The 18,668-nt window shown below is 38.0% G+C and overlaps 2 protein-coding genes across 4 annotated transcripts in view; one reads left to right on the forward strand and one right to left on the reverse strand.

Moving 5' to 3' along the window:
* MED4 (mediator complex subunit 4) overlaps positions 1–3,012 on the forward strand; it is a 55,068-nt gene extending 52,056 nt beyond the window's left edge. The window contains exon 8 of the mRNA XM_012759501.3: positions 1,656–3,012. Coding sequence (XP_012614955.2) covers positions 1,656–1,828 — 173 coding nt within the window. The 3' untranslated portion in view covers positions 1,829–3,012. The remainder of the gene's footprint in view (positions 1–1,655) is intronic.
* On the reverse strand, positions 2,107–13,401 carry NUDT15 (nudix hydrolase 15). 3 transcript variants are annotated; one of them, XR_012922467.1, is made up of 5 exons: positions 13,212–13,401; positions 9,618–9,814; positions 7,024–7,163; positions 3,155–3,276; positions 2,107–2,193 (listed from the first exon to the last, which is right to left on the reverse strand). XR_012922467.1 is itself a non-coding variant. In XM_076009465.1 (3 exons), the coding sequence occupies exons 1-3, from the start codon at positions 13,367–13,369 to the stop codon at positions 7,024–7,026; spliced, it is 495 nt and encodes a 164-aa protein (XP_075865580.1). In that variant the 5' UTR covers positions 13,370–13,401; the 3' UTR covers positions 5,990–7,023. The 3 variants fall into 3 exon arrangements, 2 of the variants coding, with proteins under 2 accessions (XP_075865580.1, XP_075865581.1); XM_076009465.1 differs by lacking the exons at positions 2,107–2,193; positions 3,155–3,276 and having other exon boundaries at positions 5,990–7,163; XM_076009466.1 differs by lacking the exons at positions 2,107–2,193; positions 3,155–3,276; positions 7,024–7,163 and adding an exon at positions 7,174–9,355.
* Positions 13,402–18,668: the final 5,267 nt, after the last annotated feature.

Consider the following 18,668-nt stretch of genomic DNA (forward strand, 5'->3'; position numbering starts at 1 on the left):
ATTTTTGTATTTATTATGTGTTATCCCTCAAATTTTGTAGGTGAGTTTTATTTTGAGGTGGTAGAATATTTGAAAAGTAGAAAACGGCATACAAAAGGAAAAAATTGTACCTTATCTGAAGCAGTCACTTTAAATATTTTACCCTATTTTCTTTCTCCCCTATGCTCTAGATACTGCTTTTTTTTTGCTTAACACTATATCATAAGGATGCCTGTGTTATTAAAAATGCATTGTATGTGTCATTTTTGTTAGCTACTTAATGTACAAACTGAAGAACTCACTGTGCATATATTAGTTTCCTTGGATATCGCCTCATCTTTCTCCTTGTGATCGTACTAGATTACATGCCAGTCATGCTCCAGTCAGGAGACAGAAACTACACTAGTAATTGAACAAGGAAATTTTAAAGAATTATTAACTGATAACAAGGAACTGCTAATGGGTAAAAAGGACTATTTTTTTAAAGTATAAGAATAATGGATATGGGGAGTAATGACTACATCTAGGACCAAGGCAGGGTACCCAAGAAAGGGACTAACTTTCTTAGAAAGGGTCCTCCCCAGCCCCATCCCAAGGCTGATGGTCTTATCATAGTGCTGTACACCCATTGGAGTGGGTGTAGTGTAGCTATATGGCCCACTGCATGGCAGAGAAGTTAGATGAGATGTCAAGGGCCAGAGCTGGCAAGCAGGAATTACCCATTGGGGTTCTGGGCAGACTTGCTAGGAATTGCCCTTTGGGATTGTGGTGAATCCTACTGGGAAACCACCTTCAGGGATGCCACTGAGAGTTGCTGAGGTAAACATACTTGATGTCCTGCACACCATCCAGGAGTAATGGAAAACTCCTTATCCAGGAAGTAAAGCCTGTTCTGCAAGTCCTCTTGCCCCCACCAGCGCTCTCTACTGACAAAGCTTAACATTGTGGCACCTGGCAAAGGAGAAATGACTTCAGGGCCAGGGAGAAGATTTAAAGCTAACTGACATACCTGTCTAGTTAATATCGTAACTCTTTTCTTTTAACTCTTTTTAAATCTGCCTTCTTTCTTTTGCCTTCACCTACATACACCTACTTATGTGCTCTGTTCCTTTTCTTGAGAAATACTTTTAATGTGACTTAGGCCCTTTTTGGTAAGATATGTCTTATACATACTTTGCTAATCAACTTCTCTTTGATCAGAGTCATTTTCAGCAGCAATTCCTCTATCTTGTAAGAAATTGTTCAACCTGATTTAATACTTAATGAAGTAGGTATTACCTATTTATAATATATAGAATAATCTAATACATATATAGGATACATTGATTTATAATTATAAATGTCTTACAAAAGAAAAATTATGTCAACTATTTGAATAGTTTTTTTTTTTTTTTTTGTCAACTGATCTGGGACTTTAATTTTTTTTTGTTTGTTTGTTTTTTGTTTTTTTTGAGTTTTTTAATAGGGTAGTTTTTTTTTTTTTAAAAAAAACAGGTTCTCATTTGCTAAAACATCACACTTTTCCTTGATATATTTGATCTTCATTCATTTGGCAAAATGTGTATTTTTTTCCTAGCCTTAAAGTTAACTTCAAATTATTTGCATAAAGGGAAAAGTAATTAAGAATTAGACTGATTACAAATACAACTGTTACCCTGCTGCTTTCTTTTTTCCAGATGTCCTTGCTCCACAGTATCCATGGCAGTCAAATGATATGGCAATGAATATGCTACCACCAAATCACAGTAATGACTTCCTGCTGGAACCTCCTGGGCACAATAAAGAAAATGAAGATGATGTGGAGGTTATGTCAACAGACTCCTCAAGTAGTAGCAGTGACTCTGATTAAAAAAAACATAAAAGACAGAATACAGAATTGAAAACTGTAAAATTCTGTTTCTTAAACAGTGGCAGGGAAATGTAAACTACAAATGTATAGAAATAGCCAGGCAAATACTGGCTATGGTAGAATTGTGCAGCCCATTAAAAATCAAAGTGAACTTTCTTTTTAAAACCAAAAGTCATGGTTTTAGTTATAATCCACTAGGCAAATATTTAGGAATGGTCAAAATTTACTGTTGCAAAAAAAAAGATTATTCAGTTGTTTAGTGCTGCCTTACCTGTTCTGTTCCATTTGTGCTGAATTTGTACATAGTAGTTCTGGAAATGAGATTTGAAGGAAATGATCCATGTACATAGCCTCTAATAGGCTTCCTGAAAGTATTTAGAAAACCATTTTTAAAAGGCAGTAGATTACTGAATATGCGTCATATTTCAGAATAACAAAGATCCTCATTAGAAAATGAAGGCTCTTGGCATCTTGTTACAGGAACAGGGAAAATGTCTCATTTGTACTGTTTGTAATTACTGTAATTTTTGTAAATAAATTTTTGTTTGTACTTTGTATGCTTTTCTTAAAAAAACTTAAATAATATCAAAAGTACAGGTAAATTTTTTCTGTAAATCTAGTTGCATTTTATAAGTAGAATTCTGGAGTCAGAATGAGTATGACGTAATGAACATATCAGAACTAGTAATCACAACTAGTAAGTTTCTTAGAGATTCACACTCCTATTCTTAGAAGAAATGAGTTTTTAAAGACTAATTGAAAAAATTTACCACTGGCATGTTTGAGCCCACTGCATAATCCAAGATAATTTTTTTATCATAAAGTCAGCTGATTAGCAGCCTTTATTGTGTCTGCAACCTTAATTCTTCCATGCCATGTAATATAACATTCGTAGGTTCTGGAGATTAGGACTTGGACATCTTTAGGGAAAGGGGGGAGCATTATTCTGCTTATCATAGATAAACTAAATTTTTTCCTTGCAAATCACATGAATGTACTCTCCATTAGCAGTACATAAACAGTGAGATTTGACCTTAGTATATCAAGTACTGAGTCAAATATAAAATCTGTATGTTATTTCTGAATTTTTTTTTAATATAAAAGGAGTTTTGTGTGTCCAGGTACATGTTCTTAAAATAACTGCTTCTGGAAATGGTTTCTTTATTAAAAGGTCATAACACAAAGTTGGTCTTCATTTGATCTGACTCAGAGCTCACTCATTCATTTGTGAACAGTCTTTCCTTTGGGGGCGTTTGTCAAAAACAATCAGCAACAATAGTTTAATATTAGGGGTGGTTAATATTCGTCAGGTGCAGTGGCTCATACCTGTAATCCTAGTGACTTGGGAGGCTGAGGTGGCAGGATTGCTTGAGCCCAAGTTTGAGGCTGCAGTGAGCTATGATTGTGCCACTGCACTCCAGTCTGGGTGACAAAGCAAGAACCTATCTCTAAAAAGAAAAAAAAAATCTTTTAATAATCACAGCTGCCTTAAACTGCTATAACAATTAGAGCAAACAAGAAGCTGACTAATAAAAGGAAAATCTCATAACTAAAATATCCATATTTGAAATGTGGGTATTTCAAGCTCTGATATATTCCTGGGAAACTGGAAGGCCACATGCATGCTTGGCATTGTATGTATGCCCAGGGAAGACATAAAAGGCCCTAATCTCTCACTTCTGTCTGACCTTCAGGCTTTGTACAAGCAGGAAATTGAGACAAAGGTAGAGTTATAAATGGCTAGGGCATTGAAAGTGTATTCCAACATGCACGTGGAGCTGCTATGGCAAAGGCATTTATGGAAATCTTTGTCCAGTCATTAGCTGACCAGTAAGCAAATTGAGCAGAAATTCAAGGGCCATACACAACTTGTAGGTGACATGATCTTGTATATAGAAAGCCTTAAGAAATCCACTAAAAAAATATTAGAATTAATAAATGCATTCAGTGAGGTTGCAGAATACAGGATCAATACACAAAGTTGTATTTCTATAGTCAATGAAAAAATCTTGAAAATTAATGAGACAATTCCATTTATAATAGCATTAAAAAACCCAAAACGCTAAGGAATAAATTTTTAAAAAGTGTTTAAGACATACACTAAAAGCTATAAAATATCATTGACATACACCAAAGAATTAGAAGCAGGAACTCAAATAGAAATTGGTACATTCATAACAGCGTTATTTACAATAGCCAAAAGGTGGAGAAATCCCAGTGTCCATTGATGGATGAATGGAAAACAAAATGTAGTATATACATACAGTGGAATATTATTCAGCCTTAAAGGAAACTGACACATTGGATACACATAGATGAAACTTGAGGACACTATGCTAAGTGAAATAAGCCAGTCACAAACAGACAAATACTGTATGATTCCACTAACGTATCTGGAATAGTTACATTTTTAGAGACAAAGTACAAAGGTGGTTGCCAGGGACTGGGAAAGAGGAGGAGTGGGGAGTTAGTGTTTAATGGGTATGGAGTTTCAATATGGGGAGATGGTAAACTTTGGAAATGAATGGTGGTTATGGTAGCACAACAATGCTATAAGCAAAAAGTAAGTTTTGGCAAAGATCTGTAGAAACTGGAACCCTACTATATTGCTGGTATAAAATGCAGCAGCCACTTCAGTAAACCTTTTGGCAATTCCTCAAAACTTAAACATAGACCATACAGCCAGGCAATTTTACTCTTAGGTATATGTTCAAGAGATTTGAAAATATATGTCTGTGCAAACACTTGTACAAAGCATTTGCTACAAACATTATTCATAGTAGTGTCAGGGTGACAGTCTGCCTTCAGTTTTGGTGTGCTCTTGGCCAAAGAATGACCAGACAGACCAAAGTGTAAAGTCCAGACTATTATCTTGGTCCTCTGACTCCTTGCTTGGAAAAATCACCAGCAGGGCCAATGCGACGCAGTAAACCTCAGGCAGGAAGCGGTTTTACTTGAGCAACTCTTTATTGTAGAATAAAACAGGTCTGTCTCCTCTAGCTGAGACAGACTTTCTGACTATACTCTCTGAATTCTCAGATTGTTTCCTTTTATTAGCCCAGTCTGAGGGTGGGCTCTCGAGAGGTGTGGGATATTACCAAATGATCAACAGGTGTCCTCAAAATTCCATCTGTGTATATGAGCTCCCTCTCCAAAAGCCCACATGGGGGGAGTGAACCACAATGTACATTCACGCTAATGATATAATAATTACCCTCAGGTTACTCTAGGTCACTTTCTAAATCCTATCATGCCTGGGTTGGGGAATTCCCAGATTGATAAAGCATTTCCTCCTTCCCTGGTGTAGCAGGTGCTCTGGATACAATTAAGGGTGGCATAGCACCAAAACAGAGTGCCCACCCTTATCCTTCTTCCCAGGTGGAGCAATAGCTTGAGACAGCAAAAAGCAGGGCACAACTGTCCCTACAAGAGCCAGAGATCCTAACTATCTACCTAATAGTAGTAAAAAGGTGGAAACAACTGGAATGTCCGGACAACTGATGAGTGGGTGAATAGAATGTGGTATCCATATCATGCAATATTATTCAGCTAGAAAAAGGAATAAAGTTCTGGTACATGCTATTATACAGATAAACCTTGAAAAAATTATACTACGTCAAAGAAGCCAGGCAAAAAAGCCACATATTGTATGATTCCTTTTATAGGAAATTCCCAGAATAGGCAAATCTTTAGACATGGAAAGTAAATTGGTGGTTTCCAAGGAATGGGGAAGGGACGAATGGGGAGTGACTGCCGTGTACTCTCAGAATTCCAAACTAGAACACTCATTTCATGCCATATGTTATTCAAGTTATCAATCTAATTAATAATTCTATTCCTGGGAACTTGGAGAATTTGGAAGACAAGTATTTTTTTTAACTTGTTTTCCTACCTTGACATAATTTTCAAATTTGGGATTTGATGCATGAGAATGTTCTGAAATTAGATGGTGGTGCTTGAACAACTCTGTGAATATACTAAAAACCACAGAATTAAACATTTCAAAGAAGTGAACTTGAATTATATCTCAATGAAAAAGCAGAATATGAATGTGAAAATTATGTCAAGGTAGGGAAACAAGTTAAAAAAAATTACTAAATACCATAAAGAAGTTTTTTTCTGCAGGGTTTTAACTAGCAATATTTATATTAGAAATTAAAATTCAGAAATAAAAAAATTTATTAATCATTTACAAGTAACAAAAACCCAATACATGTTAACATAAATAACATTTTGAAAAGTAACTATTTTTTAAAAACACATAAAAAATCATTTGTAAGAAGAGTGGCATTGCTTTACATATGTGTAAATCTCTTTAATATTTAAGACAGCCGGATTCTCATATCTGCTTCTGCATTCAGTCTGTTACAGTATCACACATTAGGGAGCCCCTGAAAAACTCTGTACACTCATGAAAGAATGAAAGTGAAAAAAGATAAATGACATCTTAGTATTATGAACATAGCTTTGGCCTTGAGTATCCTTGAAAGGCTCTTAAGGATCCCCTAGACCATATTTTGAGAACCACTGCTCTAGTCCATCTCCTCATTTTACATATAAGGACACTAGGTCTCAGAGTAAGTGAGAAATCCAAAATCACATGGCCTGTGAATGGTAGGATACAGAACTTAGATGGTCTGTCTCACTTCTCTTGGGTTAGGTTCTTAATCAGAAACCAGGGAAATAAACCCTAATTGCCTGTCCTGTTCCCTCTAGTTGCAAAGACTGTCACAATATATTAACACCACCAACTTTTAAATAAAAAAGAAGACGTAACTCAACAAACATGATAAATTCTGCATCAGACATACTGTGTTTAAATCTGAATTACAATAATTGAATTAGGATCTATATTTGAACTGAAACACTAAGAGGAATTCTATTATCCCTACCACATGCAAGCTGGTAATGACAACTGCACAGTAAATATCATAAATAAATAGGGAAAGCAGATTAGCCACAATGTCACTATCATACATTCTGCATCCATAATACAATTCAGTGACATATTTTGGAAAAATTTTCTCAAGTAATGGCTGAAAGGTGGTGGGTATATTAAGAGACAACAAATAAATTGACAGTGATAAGGAACTTTTTAGATAAAATGGAGTTGTTGTGAAATATAGATATTTTTCATTCCCTAAACACATTATTTTTGTCTTTTAAAAAAAATATCAAGAAATCTTCTTGGTCACCTAGAGATGATTTCCTTTGTATCCTACTAGATGGCTCAAATCTTCTTTAAATGGATCATAGCCTTGTTCCTTTAAACAACGCAGTGCCCAGAAAAGCTGGTCTAATGGAGGAAATTCTTCCCAAGGAACCCACTCCCAACCTGGAAAAGAAAGACACCAAATCATTTATTTAGCTAACAGAAAACAAAGGGTATTTATTTGGGTAATCTGACCTATATTTAGAAAAAATTAACAGACTGTAAAAATTATTTAACCTGGGCATGGTTGGTGGCTCATGCCTGTAATACCAGCACTTTGATCCTTCCACTGAGGTGGAAGGATCGAGAAAGTAAGAGTGAGAGGGGGGGTGAGGGAGGGAGAGACAGAAAGAGATACTTAGTGCCCAACAATGTGCTGCAAAATGCTAAATTAACGAGTGTCAGCAGAGCTGTCTTGACAAGAGAGTTTATCTTAATTATTTCATATTTGCCTCTTCTAGGCTCAGCTGTTTTTGCCCACAGAAAAGACAAAAATAAGGAAATGTTCAGTCCTTTCACATTTAGAGCTCTATTTTAAAATAACGATAACCCGTGCTATGTTACCTGAATAAATTACACCTCCAAACTAATTTAACAAAAAGTTCCATTATATGTTTAACATATTTTGCTTCATAAAGAAAAAAGTAAGCTTAGTTCTACAAAAAATAATAAAATAGAAATATGCACAATTACACATCAATTGAATATTAAAAGGTCAAATAATCAACTGTTTCTCCCCTCAGCTTCAGAACGTAAAGGCCATGATTTTTGTTTCCATTACTATTGTGCTGGGCTCTCTCCTTTCCTAACCCTCATTTTATCTAAGGTAATTAGGAATGTGAGAGGTAGGAGAGACTTATAGAGAACTCCACCACTGTTCCTGGTACATTTTTTACCTACCTCTCCTGCTTTCCACTTCTTGAGGCACGAATAATTTTAGTTGTACCCTAGGACAACTGAAGGCCTTTAGATACTTTGTGGGTGTTTCTTTGCTAGATCATTTTAAAGGATCTAAGCAGTTACCTACTTTATCAAAAATCTTCTATGACTCAACAAGCCATTGGGTAGCCAACATGCCCTTCTGTTCATTCAATCAAATCAATGCGTAAAAACATGATTTAAGCATCCTATGAATATCGCTTCCTCCAGATCTCTGCATATATGTCCCTTTCTCAGAGGCCCTTCCTGCCCACCCTGATACCGCACCCATGCATTGCTGTCCTTACACAGCTTTGTTAGTCCTTCTAGTCCTTATCGCTACTGTCATAAAATGCCTGCTATTCTTGTTTTCCTCCCACTGAAATGTAAAGTCCAGGAGAGCAGGGACTTTGTTCTACACACCACTGTTCCTTTAGTGCCTAGAACACTGCCTGGCACACAGTACTCAATAAGTATTTGTTGAATGAAAAGATTCTTCATGTTAGAGAAGAAATCAAATGTTTAGAGGGGAGTTCAGTATATGAAACCACTGGGATAAAGTTTTATATGGCAAATAATACTTTCAAAAAGTTTCATAATTTTCTCTTCAGTTCCTTTTCTCACAGTTTTATGAGAATTTGAGGAGAGATGATATGGGTAAAACTCTCAGAACAACACCTAGCATATAGTAAATAATTGTCATGAAAACTTTCAGACCACTCTACTGAACATTTAGAGAGTAACAGATAACTGTTTTGTTAGAGTAATTATTCAGAGTAAAAGGAAGGTATTGTCTCTCCTGGACAGGTGATAAAACTGAGGAAAACAGATGAAATGAATGTGCTGGGCTGTCTCTTTCCTATTCCTCTTGTTAACTAAGATAATTAGGGATGTGAGAGTCAGGAGAGACTTCAGGGTAAGTCTCTGAAATAAAATTAACCACTAACAATAAAATTAACATCTACTAAGTACTCACTTGTTAACTAGGCTTTTTTTTTTTTTTTTTCTTTAAAAATTGGATAGATGTGGAAACTAGGCTTTTCATATGTAAACTTTTACAACCACCCATCTGAGGCAGTTACTATCACCACAGATGAGAAAAGAGGCCTTGCTCAAGGCTACAAAGCTCTCAATGTAAAACCAGGACACAAACCCAAGTAGTCTGGTTCCTCATGATTTAAATATATTGACATCTCTATGTTACATCTCTATGTTTACATATCTTAGTCCTTTAGGGCTGCTATAACAGAATACCTTAGACTAGATGGCTAATAAACAACAGAAATTTATTCATCACAGTTCTGGAGGCTGGAAGTTCAAGATCAAGACGCTGGTAGATTCAGTGTCTGGCGGGGGCCCACTTCCTGGTTCACAGAGGACCATCTTCTCTCTGTAGCCTTACATTGTGGAAGAGGTAAGGAGACTCTCTGGGGTCTCTTTTATAAGGGCACTAATCCCATTCATTACTTCATGACCTAACCATCTCCCAAAGGGCCCACCTCCTAAAACCATCACCTTGGGAGTTATAATTTCAACATATGAACTTAGGAGGAGCACAGACATTCGTAGCATTCTCTTCATACGGCAACATAATGTAATATGTCTTCAGACCATATGCTCGCCTCAAAGAAAGATGCATATTATATATAATTCTCTTACTTTCATTTTTGTCAGGCTCTACATTCTTTGGTTCTGGATCATGAGTCATGTCTACCTCTCCTTTCATTAATATAGTGACATAATGGTAATTCTCTTTCTCAATGAAAGAATTCACAACCGAGGCAAAGCGAACATTTTTCAGATGAAGAGCTGCTTCTTCCCAGGTTTCTCTTTGAGCACATTCTTCCCAACTCTCACTGGAAAACAGAAACATACCATTGTATTCAATTTTATTTATATAATTTTTTTTTTGCCACGAAATTATTTTTTGGCTAGAAATTTCTAGTGTAAAGTAAGAACTATAATTGTTTCCTACTTTAAAACAATAAATCAACAACCTTGCCTTTGACATTCTATATCTTCTGTATCTAATTATCTGAAGATCAAAAGGACTTCATATTGAATTTCAAAAATTAACATTTAGCCAATTCAGCACTAATTCACAGGCCTGGAAGCTGCATGACAACAGGAGGCAGTTTAGTGTATTAAGACCTCGGTTTGATTGAAGTGACCTTGCATAAATCTAAAAAGAAAAAAAAAAAAAGACCTCGGTTTGAGCACAAGTCCATTACCTTCTACCTTGGACAAGTAAAAAGAGAGTAAAATTACTTTCTCATGGGGTTCTTTGTAAGTATATCAAGTGTGTACTGTGTCTTTTCCAATAGTCTCTGAATTTTAGTTTAAGCCTCAAAATTGAAGACAATAAATAGGTAATAAGTACCTCTAAATTCTCAAGAGTATAGCAAAAGATAAACAGATGTCATTTGAGCTCAAGGGTTTGCCAAGGAAGGCCAGACTAGTCCTGTGACCTCACCCTACCCAGGCTACATAAGAAAGACAGGCAATCTTTGAAAGGGAGGAAAGTTTTCAATTTTTAGCCAGTAGAAATGTTTCCCTTCTTTCCTATGAGAGGCCAATTCTGCTCCCCAAGCCAAGTGAGTGGCATTCCAAGAGAATCAGTCATAGAGATTGGGTGTGACTCTCAAGAAGGAGATACCAGTGTGTCACTCTCCTGCTAAAGACATACTCAGCTATAGAAACTCACGGGTCTACCCCAGCATATTAGAGCAGGAAAAGTGGGAGGGTAACAGCTCCTGAGTAAATCTGAAATGTGTCCCTTGGTGTTTGGGGATGCAGGTGAATACAAAGGCTGATACTTATTCCAACCTCGGGAATTTGGAAAGTGGGAGACTGGCCACAGCAACCCAAGATGCCTGAGCCAGGAAAAAGGGCAACACGGAAAGCATCCTTCCCACTGTGTGTTTCCTTTGGGCCAAGCAGATGCCACGGGAGACTGCCATTGTAATCCAACAGCAGGGGACTCCAGCAGAAAGACAATGTAGTGTGCTACCAGCAAGAGCTAGGGGAGAGGGCCAGTGTCACAGAAAGCCAGTCACCTTTGTCAGGGAAATCCTTGTGGGACTTCCACACAACTGACAAACACACCCTGAGGAAGCAGAGCACACAGTGGAGACCTGGAGACCGCACCCAGACGGCACTGAGGAATGGATTAGAGCAGCACTCATCACCCAGACTGCCTGCCCTTTCTCCTCCTTCCCCAACACCAGAGAAGGAAAGCAACTCAGAAACAGCAGAGGGAGGACAGAAGGAGGCGGACAAAGAGCAAAACAATGGCCAACACCTCCTTTCTGCACTACAGGGGAGATTAGAAACTGGACGTGAGACTGAAGTTTTAAATTGGACTGGACTTTTAAATGTTTGGAAATGAGTCATAATGACCCAAATGTGATTATTTTTACACCAAGTGACAGGAAAACAATGGAGTTTGCAGGAAAGATACTTAAGAGAAGGGAAAGACAAATCATGTTTGAAGAAAATGGAAAGAGAAAATGAAGCCATATCCTGTTTGTTTCTCCATCAAATTTGGCACACTCGGTATACCAGTTAGTAAAGATCAAGTGAAAGCATGCATGTGAAGCGCTTAGCACGCTAACCAACACTTAGTAAAAAGCTCATTAAAGTTCAACGATGGCGATGATCATTGATATCTGAGTCAAGACTTCAACACTTTCTTGAGCTATTGTTCAGACAGCAATCTCTGGCCACTGCTCTGGTAATTGTACATTTCAACTAGTACTTAGTTTGTGATCTAAGTTTGGCTAATGTCCATCAGCAGTCAACAAAGTACACTATGTGTGGCTGTCTGGTCAATTTGGTTCTTAATCTAGACATTTTATTATTTATTAACTGATAGCTTACCTTCATTATCTGAAATTGATAAGCTTACTGACGTTTTTTAAAATTCTGAAGACAATAAAAAAATTCCAAACACACAAAAACTTTCACGTGCTAAAAGATCATAAGATTTCCATATTTTATAAAGGACAAAGTCTGATTAAAAGGCTCTTGGATCAAGCATCTACTGTACTTCTAACTACTCACTTTATATGGAATAGGTGGATTAAAAGAGCATAGTCATAATGTGAGAAATTCTTTAGAACAAGTGACCCACATTCTTCAACACATAAATGACATGGGAAAAAACATGGCGGGGGACATTAGTGTTAAATTGAAAGATCTAAAAAATTTATCAACTAAATGCAATATGTGCCCTTCCTTTGACTCCAACAGGTACAAAACAATAAAAAGACATTTTTAAGATAATCAAGGAAAAATGATGCACAGGATGGGTATCAGATGATACCAAAGAACTGTTTTGTTAGGTGTGAATATGGTGTAGTGGTTATGTTTTTTAAAAAAGTCTAATAGAAATACATAGTGAGTTCTAGGGATGGTACAACAGGATGTCTGAGATCTCCTCTAAAATAGCCTAGAAAACCAGGTGTGTGCGTCTGTTTGGGGTAGGGGAGGGTGGGGCAGTAAAGATGAAACAAGAACACGCTCTGTGAAAGGTACACGAGGATTCACTATTTTCTCTGCTTTTTATGTACACTTGATATTTTTTATACTAACGGGGGAAAAGCGCTGGGTCTGGATGCTTTAGATGCCGTGTATCTGTTATTGATGTTAACCTTATTTTCACTTCAGAATCCACTTTTTAGCACCATCCCAGGTTTTTTCCTCCATCCCAGGTCCTTCGCCCTTTGTCGGCCTGGTATATTATCTAATTGCAGGGTGCCAAGGCAGAAAGGAAACTTAGGGTATTTCGTCCAACGTCCCCATTTTAAAGATGAAGAAACCTGAGAGCCAGAGGGATTCATTAGCCCAAATGCTAGGTCAGAGTGCAACTACAATCACGCAGCCAGTATTAAATTTATCTGCGTACGTCTAGACCACATGGAAGCCGTCCAGATGTCTTAGCTGACCACACTGGACTGCTCGAGGCACGGAGAAGACACATCTCCCGCGACACCTCCGGCTGCGACCGAGCGGGGGCGCAGCTGAGAAGACTGAGCTAGCAAAGCCCGCCCGGGAGCGAGGAGATCCTTCCCTGCCACGCACAGCGCCCCCTCCCGGCGACAGCCTGCAGGGCACAGCGCGGAGGGGAGAAAGGAAGGTGATGTGTGAGAAAGACGCAGCGTCGGCGAAGACGTACGTGCGTGCGCACGGCGGCGCGCAAGGCGCGAGCGCGCGGTCCGCTATTCTCCTGCCAACCGCCAGGCGGCTGCTCACCCGAACTCCAGATGGCCCCCGGGAAGTTGGAAACTGCCTGCTCCAAAAGTCCCTTTTCTCTTCCCCAGGAGGACACAACCGGGATGGCGGGAGCTGGTCACCACGACTCCAACTCCGACTCCGGGCCGTCGCCTCTGCAGCTCCGCGCTGGCGGTCATAGCGCGAGCGGAAGGTCGCGGCCGGCCGCAGCCGGAAGTGACGTACGCCCGACTTCCGCAGCGCCACCAATCTCTGCCTGAGCTGGCGCGGGCGCCCGAAATCAAAGCGAGCGTCCCCAAGTCTCCTGCCTTTGTGCGTGGTGCTTGCCTCACGTTGAGTTTCAGTTTGCGGAGGGTAGTGTTTCTTCCCGACAGACGGCGCGCCGAGAGTTCCGTTTTAACTAATGTCACTTACTATTGCATTTCGGACGTTCGTCATCCGTCTGTCACCCCCCAGATTCTTCCAAACCATCCATTTCCAAGAGACCCGCATTTATAATCCTCTGCACCGCTGCACATTCTATTCTTTTTTTCCTTGAATGACCCTGCCCACCACCGTGAAGTCATTCACTGTAGCTCAAATCAGTGTGATGCCAAGCAAGGACAGGCCGTGTATAAACAATCCAGTATAAATAACTATCCTTAACGAGTATTCATATCATGGGAAAAAATAAAGACTAATCAATAAATTGTGTTGAGATGAGTTACTGGAAAAGCAGACACTTCTATGTGTACACATCATGCACCCCCAAAATAGAAAATCCCAGCTGAATCAATGGGTTGTAAATAAACTAAAAACAGATGACAGGGAAGATTTACTTTTTTAAAATACATATATATAATACTTTTTATTAATATCTTTACTTCTACCAAAGTAGTGTGCGGGTAATTTTTTTTTTTTTTTTTTTTTTGAGACAGAGTCTCACTCTGTTGCCAGGGCTAGAGTGCTGTGGCGTTAGCCTAGCTCATAGCAACCTCAAACTCCTGGGCTGAAGGGATCCTTCTGCCTCAGCCTCCCGAGTAGCTGGGACTACAGGCATGTGCCACCATGCCCAGCTAATTTTTTCTATATATTTTTAGTTAGCCAATTAATTTCTTTCTACTTTTAGTAGAGATGGGGTCTCGCTCTTGCTCAGGCTGGTAGTGCACATAATTTTAAAAAGTTAAATGGTACAAAAACTGCAATAAGAACACCCTTGCCTTATAGTCCTACTTCCAGAAACAATCACTCTCAACTCTATGAACTGTTAGTAATATTTGCCTACATATTTCTAAGCAATATGCTTATCATCCATGTATGGTAAAGGGACAGAAAGCTTTTTACAGCATCTCTGCTCACCACCAACACACATAGATTCATTAGTGTCCTGTGCATCACAAAGGTACTCTATAATAGTTTCCCAAATAAAAATTGGCAACATATAAAAAGGATAATATATCTTAACGAAAGAGGGTTAATCTCAGAAATACAATGTTGGCTTGATATTCGAAAAGCCAATCAATGTAATTCAGCATATTAACAGAACAAAAAAGGAAACATATCATTTTAGTAGATGCAGGAAAAAATTTGACAAGATTCAATACTCATTCATGAGTTAAAAAACAACCTCTGAACAAACTGAAAATAAAAGAGAATTTTAACACCTTTATGTAATATAAGGCATCTATAAAGACCTACAGCTAATCATCATATTTAACAGTTGCTATGAGGTGAATCATGTCACCTGCCCTCAAATTTACATGTTGAAATCCTAACCCTCAGTATCTAAAAATGTTACTGCATATGAAGTTAGGCTTTTTAAAGAAGTAATTAAGTTAAAATAAGGTCATTAGGGTTGGCCCTAATCCAATATGACTGGTGTCCTTATAAATAGATTAGGACACAGATACGGAGGGAAGATAATGTGAAGACCCAAGATCAAGGTGGCTATCTGCAAGCCAAGGAGAGAGGCTTCAGAAGATACCAAATCTGCCGACACCCTGATGTTTTTATATTATATTAGCAGTGAACAATCACTGCTATGACAATTATAAAACAATACCATTTGCAATATCATAGAAAATATAAAATACTTAGCGATAAATATAGCAAGATATATGTAAGACCTATACAGTAAAAACTATAAAACCTTGCTGAAGAAATTAAAGATTTAAATAAAACAAGAGAATTATTATGATCATGGAACAGAAGACTCAGTATTGTTAAGATATCAATTCTTTCCATATTGATTTATAGAGATTCATTGCAATTCCAATCAAAATACCAGAAGGCTTTTTTATTTTAATAAAAATTGATAGGCTTATTCCGAAGTTTATATGGAAACGCAAAGGACTAGAATAATGGAAACATTTTTAAAAAAGAAAAATTTGGAGGATTTCAAGACTTAAGATCAAGCCACAGTAATCAGGAGAGTATGCTATTGGTAAAATCATAGACACAGATCAATGGGACAGAATAGAGAAACTAGAACTAGATGCACATATTTATGAGTAATTAATTTTTGAAAAATGTGCAAAGGCAATTCAATGAAGAAAAATTATCTTTTTAACAAATGGTACTAGAACAATTTGACATACAAATGTAAAGAAGTAAAAAGAGCCTCGATTCATACTTGGAACCATATATAAAAATTAACTTAAAATGAATCATACAACTAAATAAAAACACCTAAAAGTATAAAATTTCTAGAAGAAAATATAGGAGAAAATCTTTGTGATCTTTGGTTAGATATAGATCTTTTAGGTTTGACACCAAAAGCATGATCCATAAAAGAAACATTGATGATTTGATCTTCATCAAAATTAAAAACGTATTCTCTTTGAGAGACTAGTGGGCTTAATTGCTTTCCATCCCTTTACCCCTAAATTCATATGTTGACTCCTTAATCCCAATATGCTGGTATTTGGAGATGAAGCCTTTGGGAAGAAATCAGATTTAGAGCCTGCGTTCCTCATGATGGGATGAGTGCCCTTATAAGAAGAGATCAGAGAGCTTGCTCACCCTATCTCTGCCCTGTGAGGACACAGTGAGAAGGCACTTATCTGCAAGCCTGGAAGAAGGCCCTTGCTAGGAATCAAATCTGATGTTGGTCTTGAAATTGAATTTCCCAGCCTACAGAACTGTGAGAAATAAATGTCTGTTATTTAAGTCACCCAGTCTATGGTATTTTGTTATTGCAGCTACAGCTGATGAAAATGCTATTCAAGAAAATGAAATACATATTACAGACAGGGAGAAAATATTTGCAAAGCATGTATCCTATAAAGGACCTAGATATAGAATATGTAAAGAATCCTCAACACTCAATAATAAAACTAACAACTTGACAAATAAATGGGTAAAAGAATTGAATAATCTCACAAAAAAGAGATATGATGGCAAATAAGCACACGAAAAAATACTCAACATCATGAGTCATTAGGAACATGAATATTTAAACCACACTGAGATACCTCTACACAACCATTAGAATGAATAAGAAAAAACTCCACAAAAACTGGCAATACCAAGTGCTGGTGAGGCTACCAAGCAGTGAGAACTCTTGTACATTGCTGGTAGGAATGCAAAATTGTACAACCACCTTGGAAAACAATTTTCTGTTTCATATAATGTTAAGCATACACTTACCACACACACCCGGTAATCCTACCCCTGGATATTGACTCAAGAGAAATGAAAGCTTATGTTCATACAAAGACCTGTATGCAAGAGTTATAGTGGCTTTATTCATAATCATCAAAAACTGGAAATAATTCAAATATTCTTTAACTGGTGAATGGATAAATCTGCTGTGGTACATTCACACAATGGAAAACTACTCATCACTCTAAAGGAATGTACTTCTGATACACTCAACAACATGGCTGAATTTCAATTGCATTATGCTAAGGGAATGAAATCAGATATAAAAGGCTACATGCTGTACCATTCCATTTATATGACATTCCAGAATAAACAAAACTCTGGACACAGAAAACAAGTCAGTGTTTTCCTGGGGTTGAGAATGTCAGGAAGGGTTCACTACACATGGATACGGGGGATTTTTGCAGGGTGATGGAATGGTTTTATATCTTGATTATCATAGTGGTAACATGACTATGTATTCATCAATACTCATAAGTACTGACACTGAAAAGAGTGAATTTTACTACCTATATGTTAACACTCAACAAATCTGACTTTTAAAAAAAAAGCCAAAAAAAGAAAAATGTCATGTGATCTTGGAGAAACATAAAGTCAAGATGCAATTCCACAGTAGAAAGAGGAGGGTCAAGACAGGGCGGAGCTAAGCTTCTTCACTTAATATCAAAAGTTGTCATTCTGTGGGCGGAGCTGAGACTCTATTTCTGGGGAGGCTAGCCTTACATAGGCTGAGGCCAGGAAGAGCAGGTTCCTATTTTCACTGGGCCCTAGAGGACTTGGGCAGCCTGGGCTCTGGGGTGATGATATTAATGGTCAAGGCATTCCTGTTAAGGTGAGTAGGAGGCTCCTAAAACGTAGTAGGACGTTGGGAGCTAAGACTGGGGTGGGAAGGTGAGGAGGACAACTGATGACATTCAGAAGAAGTCATATTTAATAGCCAGTTTGAAATTTCCATTCACTCTCCCAAAGCTTTCAGTGAAGTCTGGTTATATGTTACAGCCTGGTCTTAAGTGAGCTTTGAAGAGTTGGAATGGCCTGAGTCCACCCTCCTGTAAAGGCATGATGAAAGAGGAGCATCTGCCCAGAGAAGCATTGAGGTCAAGGAGGGTGTCTTTGATCTCAGTATCTCCGGTACCCAAAGTGGTGACTAATACATAAGTGCTCTATAAATGAATACTTGAATGAAAGCTGCTCTTCTCTATACTAGTGTAATAAAATACAGACAATCCCCACTTAACATGGTCCATCAACGGTTTTTTGACTTTATGATGGAACAAAAGCAATACGAATTCAGTTTGCTCCTCAACTTATGGTGGGATTATGGGATGTAACTCTACTGTAAGTTGAAGAGTGTCCATAATTTCAATGTATTTAAACAACTAGAAAAGAATTTTTCCTGAAAACTTCATACTGTTTGTAAAAGGTGGCATGACTCACATGAAGTACAAATGGTTACAAAAGAAAAAGTCACCAAACCGATGTTTGTGAATCATGTAAGTATAAATCAACTTGTTTAGATATTGCTTACTCTAATTAAAGAATCCACATATCAAATTCCCTCTGCAGGAACCAGTTGAACAGGGTACACCAGTAATTATTGCAGCACTAGAACCTGAGAGAGTTTTCTTATAGCTGCATCTCCTCCTTAGTTTATCCAGATTCCCAGCTGAAGGATGGGGTCCCCAGGCACAGAGTCCCCTCTCCTGCTGGATTCCAGGAGCCTATCGGGGGCACCCTTCCCCTCCTTCCCATTTGCACACAAATATCTTACTCTCAGCCTGGAGGACGCTGGAATCCCCCAAATACCCAAACTGGCTATTTGGTCCTGCTCCAGTT

Source organism: Microcebus murinus, chromosome 13 (assembly GCF_040939455.1).
Source record: "Microcebus murinus isolate Inina chromosome 13, M.murinus_Inina_mat1.0, whole genome shotgun sequence".
In the NCBI taxonomy this organism is placed as follows: domain Eukaryota; kingdom Metazoa; phylum Chordata; class Mammalia; order Primates; family Cheirogaleidae; genus Microcebus; species Microcebus murinus.

What these genes read in the sequence shown, in the direction of transcription:
- NUDT15 (XM_076009465.1), bottom strand. Translation starts at nt 13,369, where the DNA reads ATGACCGCCAGCGCGGAGCTGCAGAGGCGACGGCCCGGAGTCGGAGTT. An exon ending in GGGGGCCATCTGGAGTTCGG is followed by an intron (nt 9,815 to 13,211) that starts GTGAGCAGCCGC and finishes TCTGTTTTCCAG; the next exon opens with TGAGAGTTGGGAAGAATGTG. An exon ending in AGAGCCTGACAAAAATGAAA is followed by an intron (nt 7,164 to 9,617) that starts GTAAGAGAATTA and finishes TTTCTTTTCCAG; the next exon opens with GTTGGGAGTGGGTTCCTTGG.